The following is a 10388-nucleotide window of genomic DNA, read 5'->3' on the forward strand; positions in this document are numbered from 1 at the left end:
CGTGTGTGTGTGCGAGTGTCTTTAAAACATGGCCACGGTACATGGACACATGAAAAGGGCTGCGCCTCATATCTAAACAAGATGAGAACCCACTCTTGTCTGCTCACATAACTGTTACATAACTGGATCTGGACTACTGGGCAATATTGCCTCAGCTGCAGCCAATCCAAAAGGTTCAAAGCATGTTGGATGACCTTGTGCCCAAAACAGCGTCTGCCCAAGACTGAGGTAAATATACTGCAATGGGGACTTATTTTACCCAAATGAGACTGTCCTCCCAGGAAAAACAACAACATCAGTCATAGCATTGTTTAACTTAGAGGACTTGTTGACCCCATTGTGAACTCATCATGCTTTTATTGACAATGTTTTTTCTATAAGATTCTTTCCGTCCAGAAAACTGATGAATAATTTGTTCACTGGCCAGAATGTTTGAATAATCTCAAATTTAATCCACAATTTTGTTCTATAATTTATGTTTGTCAAATGGATCGATGGATGGAGATAATGCTCGGTATTTCCGCTTCACCACAATTCGGGATTCACACACATGTAAATCGTCTTTTGGCAGGGACAGAGTCTGTTATTCTTTAGAGTAACTGCAAAGTGTGTGTTTGTCTATTTGTACATTCCAGGACCTCAGTCACCTCCATGATAGTGTGATGGGACTGCCTAAACCAGGCACGATTGAGGCTGATGGTCTCTAAGCCAACATCTGAAAGGGAGGGCAACACATTTAACCTCTGGTGGAACACAGCCTCTCTACACACACACACACACACACGCACACACACACACACACACACACACACAGGTTACATTGCCTTTCCTAGCATTTTCCTCACAAAAGCCTCAAAGCTGGTTCTTGATTCAAAAGAAATTGACGCGTCTGGCGAGCACATTTGAGTCCACTTTGGAGTCACGTAGGGTCATTCAGTACTTGAAATTTGCAAAAACAGACCCTGGATCAGGTGAACAAAGTAATGAGGAAACTGGCCAATCAAAGCGGGATCTGGAGAGCCAAATGTGGAGCTGTCAGGTGTGTTTATCAGATTGCCAGTGTATTCGGCTTGTACGTCTGAACACAGATAAATAAACAAAGTTTTATAAGCTTGAAGTCCCGTTTGCCTCAATAAATCTATATCATGAATCTGTTTTTCATGCAAAGTCTAAAAGAGTGGGTGCTGATGCTTTCACAATCGGGGAACAAGGAAATGCTGGAAGTGTGAGGTTGGTAGACTGACTGAGCACCGCCGAGTTAAATTCCCAACATGCCCACCCACATCAAGCCTCGCATTAATGCAGTTAGTGTTTACTCTCAATGCAAAACACACTGAGCAGAAACTTCTGCCAAGAGCAGCTCAAACACACACCAGTGACATTCATCAACTTTAGACACCTCAGGACTGAGAAGCCTGCCAACAAAAACTCCTCTAATCCATTAGTATCCCAACAAAAGCAGCAAAGATGAATAATGTGTTTGAGGCATCGGTATGAAAATCTAAAATATGTCTTTACTTTAGGATGCTGGTGGTGTGGGTGGTGGGAGTTAGTATTAATTTACTTTTTTCAGTTATATTTATTAGACTTCTTTGCATATAACCTTTGAAGAACCTTTAGAGAACAGGCCCTTGAGATGTTTACATAAGGCTCTGGCATAAAAGCACAAGTGCATTTGCTAATGCAGCTCTGGTTGAAGCTTCATTGTGGGCTTTGAGCCTCCTTTCCTCTACTCTTCATACATAGCGTATGCAACGTTAGATCATTTTTGCTCTCTATTTTATATGAATAAATATACTTATACAAACTTTGAGCTACAAACTTCTCATCTTCTGTGTTATATGATAATGTAGCTGAGCTTTATGAATAAAGTCAGAGGGAGGATATAAAGGCCTGGATACATATAAATTCAATATATAAATACAAATTAAATTCTGTTTGTAAAGCTGAATTAGTCAATTAATCAGTAACTATTTCGATAATGGATTAATTAATTATTAATTAATTAACTCACGAGTCAAACAAAAATGCCAAAAGATTTCTGGTCTTCTACGATTGGTATTTGGACTGTTGGTTGAACAAATTGAAAATAATAATTACTTGCAGCCTTAATTTTATTGAGGTAGTGTGCACATGTGCAGTGTGTTAAAAATCTCTAATAAGTACACTCAATTTAATTGTTAAGTCATTTTCCTACAAACCACAACTGAAAATTCTATATATTGTTTTATATACTTGATGCTGAAAACTAACAATTATTTTCATTACCACTTAAGATCATTATTTGATAAAACAATCAATTGTCTTTGCTATCCCTGAGCCCAAGGTGACGTCTATAAACAGTCCAAAACCCAAAGATATTCAGCAAATCTTCACATTTGAGACACTGGAACCAGTGAATGTTTGACATTGTAGCTTGATGAATGATTTTAAAACAAAAATGCTGGTTTGAGCCATGCTGAATTACTTTTGCTGCTGCAATGATTTAATTATGACCCGCACAAATTAATAACATTTCATCATACTTTCATATAATTCACCATAACAACAACAAGTTGGTTAAGATGCATTTAAATTTCCCTAACAGAACGCAGTTTATTTGCACTGATTTAACTCTTCCCAAAGCTGCACATTGTTAAGGATGCTTGTCAGAAAAGACAACAGCCTAAAAATTTAAAAAGAAAAGAAAAAAGGTGCATGAAATTTCGTCCATATTGTCAGATGGAAACATGGTATGTGAAGAACACATTCGCTGAGCCTGTCGCATTCAGAGACCGAGACAGCAGCTGAAGAAGATGTTTCAGCATAGATTCATCAATAAAATGAGCATCCAAATGCGCAGTCTGTCCGCAGTTCCTCCATCTATCACAGGCAGCTGCACAGAGCCCCTTCCTCACTGCCCAACATGGCTGAAACACCTGCTAAACCCCCATCTTTCCTCCCACATGTGCACACACACACACACACACACACACACAAAGACCACTCTTTCTCCCGCTCTCCAACATCCCACACACACACACACACACACACACACACACTCCCACCCTTTCTGATGGCTCATTGTTGCCGATCCAGCAGAATAGCCCCGATGCTGTAGTAATGTCCTTACCCTGAACAAAAGAAATCAGGTGACCCTATTGGGATTCAATAGACACGCATACTATCTCTTACGTACACAATTCAACTCGTCTCAGTCAATGTGTTCCAGCGGAGTGGGAGGTAAATAAGGATCTGGCAGAGCTGCTGCATCGACTTGTTGTAGGAACCCTTGGTCTGTTTGATTACATGTAACATACAAGAGCTGTGGAACAAAGCAGTGGTGGCAGCTAACAATTCCCTCATCACCTGCTCCCTCCCACTTGCCTTTACTCGCCTCCAATTTTCTTTCTGTCACTCCCTCATCCACTGCTCCTCGCTTTCGCTCCGACTCAGCCTCCCTTATTCCTCGCCCCTCGACCTGACACACCTCTTCTCCCTTTTTCTGCTTGTAATGCATCATTTTTTGGTTGAGACTCCTCACCCCCCCCCTCCATTCATTTCACTGCACCTGTGCCTCAACACTTCTTCCTCCCGTCTTCGCCCTCGTCTCGTCTCTCCTGAAAATGACAGTGTCCCTGAGGCCTCGACAAGAGAATGTCGCAGCGATACGCCTGCCATCTTCACAAATCACTCTGACCTTTCATACTCACAGAGGTCACAGTCATCTGATCCAACACGCACAGGTCCAAGGCTGTCCTTGCCAGCCAGAGATGGACCAGTGCATTGAGCCCGGCAGTGGCAGCAGAGCAGAAATAAGCCTGCATCAATCACAGACAATTAGTCCCAATTGATGCCTGGGAGGGTGGAGTGCTACTCCTCTGCCAGTCTGGCAATTGCTGGTAAACCTAATATTAGTCAATTAGATTGCTTCTAAGTACTAATTATATGATTCAGTAATCATATAAACACATGAGTGGAGTTTAATAATGAATAGCCATTTTAAGGTGAGGCAGGGGCAATCTGTAGATTGAAATTAAGAGGTTTAACTTATCAGCTTTTTTTATTACAACTCCAGTGATATGCCAAACCTGCTATGTCGAGATGCAGAGCTTCGGTATTTCCAATTACTGCTGACTTGAACACAACATAATTAAAATGAAAAAGGGAATTTCAACTTTGTTCTACTTGCGTCAACTCCAGTTCACCAGATAATGAATGAATGATAATCATAATGAATGATAATGATTCTGCAAAACCATGATATTTTTTAATATGGAATATTAGTGTGTTTTTTTTGGTCAGATTTTGGTTAGGTGACTAAAACTACTTTGTATATGTTGCAGAAAGACTGTGGTTATGGAAAGTGTAACTGCGATTAAGATATGATTAAGTTTAGACACCAAAACGCCTGATTATGCTTACGGAAAGATTCTGTAACATTACTTGCAGCAACACTGATTTTAGAGGTGGGGGCTTGCATATAGTGTCTATGAAAAGATGCAAGATGCAAAATCCTCCAGCGCAGCGCAAATGATGATGCGACCGAAACAAGTAAAAAACATTTTCAGCATGAAGACCTTATATTCTTACATACAGAGACGAGAAGCAAAGGAGAGAAACTGAAGAAAAACACGAGAATCGGAGTACCTGGTCAGTTCTGAGATCAGTCGTATGCTGAGCTGTCACACACACACACACACACACACACACACACACAGGGTCGATGGGTACATTGACACCGAATTAAAGCTGCAGTCTCCTACATAAAAGTTTGTGTGCTGGATTAAATCATAACAGAACCCTTTTGAAGAAACCCTTTCACAAAGACTTTATGCATTCTTCACAGCACTTTTAACCTTTAAGATAAGATAGACAAAACCTAAAAGTACATTTACTTTACAGTGGAACTATATTAGAATTGGGTAGACTTGGAGGACCAGTTAAAGTGTCAAAAATATTTACTTTTCAGCTACGGCTGGATATTTGTCCAGATCGTATAAATACTGTGACTTTATCCCAAACTATCACAGCATCACAGAGCATCATGGTGGAAAATGTCAGCTGTAAATTTGAAATTACACATGACATGAGGGGTTTCTGAAGCACACCAGCGTGATAAGGCTGCAGGTAAACAAAAGGCTGAATGCCTGCCAAGAACATAGTGCAGTCAAGTCACCCCGGCCATTCCGACGCGACAAGGCATCAAACAAAGCTACGGCCGCACAAACAGGATGATCCCTCAGGTTACGAGGAGAGTCTCTCGCTCTCAATCACTCCGCTCGTCTCTATCACTCTGCCTATATTGTTCTGTATCTAGCTTGTGCCCTCTCGCTCTCTCTCAGCTTACTGCAGAATGGATGGATGCAGAGGGAGGGAGGGAGCGAGAGAGGGAGGGAGGGAGGAGAGGGGAAGTAAATGAGATCCCGATGAGATGCCAAGGTGTGTTAGCGGTGAGGCGTGGGGAATGAGAAAGGCGGCCTGAAGGGAGGGGGAGTGGCTAGATTGACTGTGTGTGAGGTGCTGGTATGGGATAGTGGACACCCGGCTCTGCCTGCCTGCCTGCCTGCCGGAGCCCCCCCGGTTGTATTAGTGTTTGCTAAGTCAGCTCAGGATGCAGGAGGCATGCACAGGAGAGGGAGGAAAGGAGGGAGTAGTGGAGAGGAGGAAAAAGGGGATGACATATGAACAAAGGAAACAGGAGGACGGGGGGCAGAAAGAAGAGTAGAGCACAGAGGAAGGAAGAACAACATAGGAATGTAGTCTATTGCATAGATGCAGGAAAACATGAGGAGAAATGAAATAAGAGCAAAGACAAACACAAGGGACATGTAAGACTGAAAAAAAAAGTTACTAAAAGATTAAAGCAGGGACAAGGTCTTCAAAAGAGAAATGTCATGAAGAGTGAACAAAGAGCTACATAAATACTGTAATATAATATAACGGGAGGTTTTAACAGATACTATCAAAATCCCAAATACAGGGAAGACTCCTGCACACACTTCCTTTGTTAAAACACAGCTCTCATGGCAGAGTTTCACACGTAGACAGGTAGGTAAAATGCCTCATTTAATATGGATATAATGGCGGAGAAGTTTTAAAGAGATAAAATTCTCTCCAGTATTTTCTCTATCTCCCAAATCCTTACGAACAGCAAGAAGAATTGCTGCCAATAACAGCCTTCAGGAGCACATTGCTTTCACAGCAATTAATCGCTGTCACAACATCAATTAAACAAAAGCTAGCATCCAAATCCGGCTACCCAGCATTCCAGGGAACACAATCAATCTGGCAATGAGTCCGCGTGTGTTTCAGCATCCAATGCTCGAGAGGAAGAGTGTGCGCGCGTGTGTGTGTGTGTGTGTGTGTGTGTGTGTGTGTGTGTGTGTGTGTGTGTGTGTAAAAGAAAGAGAGCACAAATATGTGAGTGCCAGTGTTCATATGTGCAAGTGTATCTGCGTGTGCGTGTCACTTCAGGGCCCTTAAGTACCAGAAAATGTTACACACACGCATGTGTGCACAAGTGTTTCATGAGAAGGCTCGCATGCAAGCGCAACATCAACGTGTCAAGCGAGTGTGTGCATTTGATCCTGAGTTGCGTGTGTGCCAGTAGTGCATTAATGTGTGTCAAAGAAGCTGTGAAGTGTGTAAGTTTGTGCCAAATGTACTTATAAATATATATATATATATATATAAATAATATATATATATATATATATATATATATATATATATATATATATATATATAACCTATAGGTTACTGTATACGTGTGTGTGTGTGCGTTTTTAATACGTGTGTGTATCTAAAATCCACTCAGCTATAGGCTACTATGCCAATAAAGCCCCTCTTTAGAAAGAGCCTGGGGGTCTGAAGCTATTATGTTCTTTCCCACTTCACAATCTCAGAACTGATTAGGATCACTTTCCTGGCTTCACCTGAGCCAGTCGGTCAGAAACACACATTCAAACAGCACTGTGCATTAGTTTGAGCTGAAGTAACATAGGTTTACACTATCTTGGCTAACTTGCAACTGCAGAAAGTATTTATCTGTGGCAATCAGCCAGGCTGCCGGTAAATTGTCGGGCCACAGCAGTAACCTCCAAGCTCCCTCACTCTCTCTGACACACTTCAGTGCAGATGCACAGGGGCAATTAAACAAGCCAGCAATCCAAATCCCGATCCCACATCAGCATTTAATCTTGATAAAACACTCAGTGAATCGCACATTGTTCCCCTGCATTACTGTTTTGATAATGATTCTTGGTTTAATGCTGATGGGAAGACAAAGAAAGTAAATGAGAAAACAGCTCTCCTGCTGTTTGAAACTGGCGGAAGGAATTCTTATTAGAGAAGAATTGTGCTGAAAAACGGACGGTTGCATGCAGTGGGATAAGCAATAAGGCATCAGCCTAATGCACCCTGTCGTCCGTGCCACAGCATCAGTGACTGTTGGAGTATGAAAAGACAAAGAAACCAGTTGCACAAAGATGCCGTGACAAAAGCTCACCACACGATCCAAATCTTTGTGACAACACACCCGGGATTTCTTTCTTGTAACGAGGACTGACTTTTCCTTTCTGAATAAATCAGAAACTGGATATTGAAGCAGACAGTGGGCTCTACCATGTGAACAGAAATGTAGGAATTGTGCTCAGTTTTTGTCTTTAGAACAAAACCATTAAACAACTTCAACCCACATCTGCCAGTGAGTTCACAATCTGCAGTGCTGGAGTGAATGCTGCAAATAATACATTGTACGGGTTTTGATAAGCTGCTGTACTAAAGTCTCATGTTTATCTATTTTGATTTGATAGTGATTTAGTGACAAAAAAAAATCTGACAATCTAAATAAACCATATTTGTTGGCATGTTTATTCTGGGAAAAGCGCGTTGACTTTCACTGAGCTCTGATGCGTAAATCTGTCAGAGTATTACAGCTTTTTGAGACGCGTCTCTTCATCATCAGGCAAAAGATCTTCTCCTTCACTTGTGCCTTCAGAGCCATTCAAAGACAGCTTTAACTCCTCTGCTCTTCGTGCCCTCATCATTGGTAATAACGCACCTGCTTGCCATCACAGGACAAGTGCCAAACTATCTCCGCCGCGGACATCTGTCTGTCGATCAACACCGCCTGCTGCGGCGACCGGTTTGGGTACAACCGAGCCGCAAAAAACACACACACACGCGTTTTCACATACCTTCCTCTGCGTGACAGTCTTCTTCTATGTTCAGCAATAATATCCAAAGCACCGAAATCAGCGTTTTACGGAGATCCATGTTTGTCTGGCCAGTTCCGCGGGGCTCTTGTCATCTCTCTCCAGCCTGCGCGCAACGCACCGCAGCAGAGGACGCACTCAGCGTTTGAACGGAGCGGATGCCGTCTGGGCAAGTAGTGCGGGATCCAGGGAGCCACACGGCCTATTTCATATCTCGGGGGAGGGTTTAACGGACAAGATTGACACCGGGCGAGCGCAATGAAGTGGGATGTGGAGTCGAGGGTACGGGAGGGTCGACCTATCAAGGAGCTGCAACCTGAAATCTCCGCGCCAGGTGTTTCCACTATAGTCAACAGAGTCAACCCCGCAGGAGAGCCTTTTCCACAGACTGTCCTTCTATAGAAAGTGGAGGGGGGGAGTTAGGGACCTGGGTTTGGGAATGTGGCATCATAGGCTGTTAGGGAGCTCAGTGAGGATTATATTCCTCAATTCGAGTCCTGCTTGGTTTTAAAGCGGGGTCCAGGATTCAATAGGAGTCTTACAGGGGGGCTGCAGGTGGTCCTCAATATAGTGTTATTTTTTCAATAAGTGGTTTGCACAGAGGTGTAATCTGTGATTCAAATGTCACTACCACCATAATTCAAAACACATAGGAAGCTCTCAAATTGGCTGGCAGCTCTTTAAAATTTGAAATAACGCTAAACAAATATTACTTTAATCCAGTAGAACACATATTTTCAATTACAGATGTGATGGACTGCTAACCCTCAGGAATCTGACCTGGGAACATTCATTAGTTTAATGGTCATTTTTTTAAAGGGACAAATACATAGCATCAACCAATGCCAGATACTACAGCATTTATATCAGAAGCTATGGTTTGCAACGTCCATCCTTAGATGGATCTTCATACAATTACACACAACTCCATATAGGAAAACACATACACAAGACAATACAATGATACAATACGAATACCATAAAACCACTTGGTACTTGGAAAAGTAGTTGGTCAGTCTTGTCTAAATGTCCGATCCCTCTTTAAAAACTGAGATGAATGAGCTGAGAGCAGGATTGTCTCTTTTTTTCTACAAACACTTACGGCATCACAATAATTTGAGAATATGATATGACGACACACACATTTGACAAATGATGGCTTTAAGAAAGAAAGTTATCATGTGCAGTTCTATATCAGAACAAACTCTGAATCAGAAAATGAAAATATAACCACGGGGTTCGACTGGGGGAATCCTATTAGTCTGCGTCACTGTCCCCAAATCCTCTGACATGAACAAATAGAAACATTGAAAAATTCCCACTTGACATCGACAGTCACACAGCAGAACTGAATCATCATAATTGATATATTTGGACATTTTGCACTCATTTCTTTTCACACATAGTCCACAAATTGACTTGAGATCATTTCTAGAATGGAAATCACTTCTTTCCTCAGGGGACTATTGATTTGATGCAACTAAAAGCGAAGACACATGTTCATGGTATTCTGCACCAAGCAAATATTATCGAGCTTTTCTGCTGGGGTTTGTTTGTGCTTCTTCCGGAGAAGATGAACTGAAACACGGAAGTGCTGTTTCAAGGGTTTGCATCATTGCAACACATAGACTAGACTTAAATGTCCCTTGCGCTATCTCTCATTGTCATCGCCACACACACACACACACACACACACACACACACACACACACACACACACACACACACACACAGAAAGTGTACAAACACACACACAAGCATAGCCCTGAATTGATCAGTCTCACAGTTTAGCTTGGAAAGCAATACAGTTTATTGCTGATTGACAAGCAAGATACCGTTTTTTGCAAAGAGAAAACTAGTGACGTGAACACAGGTTGAATCTACAATCAATTCAGTCTTTTCTGAGTGCCGAGAGCTCTCTCCACTACATGCCCATTAAAAAAAAATAAAAAATCATCACATGGTTCATTCAAAAGTTCAAACAGATTGTGAATCTTGTCAACAAAGCTCATCAAAGACATAGAAATACTGTCCAGCATGTGGCCAGTTCCTTAATTCAATTTAGTTGCAATCAGAAATGTCTTATAATGCTTCAGTTTAAAGAACAATTGAGGCTAAGTGGCTCCTCAAATTGCACTTAAACAATAACGTGGAACTCTGTACTCAAAAGAGTTCGAGCACATTCATCAG

The 10388-nt window shown here is 41.8% G+C and overlaps 1 protein-coding gene across 2 annotated transcripts in view; it reads right to left on the bottom strand.

The window, feature by feature from the left end:
• Nucleotides 1–8259, bottom strand: part of LOC139298604 (ephrin type-A receptor 7) — a 138224-nt gene extending 129965 nt beyond the window's left edge. For both annotated transcript variants that reach the window (XM_070921276.1, XM_070921275.1), the window contains exon 1: nt 8181–8259. In XM_070921276.1, coding sequence (XP_070777377.1) covers nt 8181–8259 — 79 coding nt within the window. The remainder of the gene's footprint in view (nt 1–8180) is intronic.
• Between the last annotated feature and the right edge of the window lie 2129 nt (nt 8260–10388).

This window comes from Enoplosus armatus, chromosome 16 (assembly GCF_043641665.1).
Source record: "Enoplosus armatus isolate fEnoArm2 chromosome 16, fEnoArm2.hap1, whole genome shotgun sequence".
In the NCBI taxonomy this organism is placed as follows: Eukaryota; Metazoa; Chordata; class Actinopteri; order Centrarchiformes; family Enoplosidae; genus Enoplosus; species Enoplosus armatus.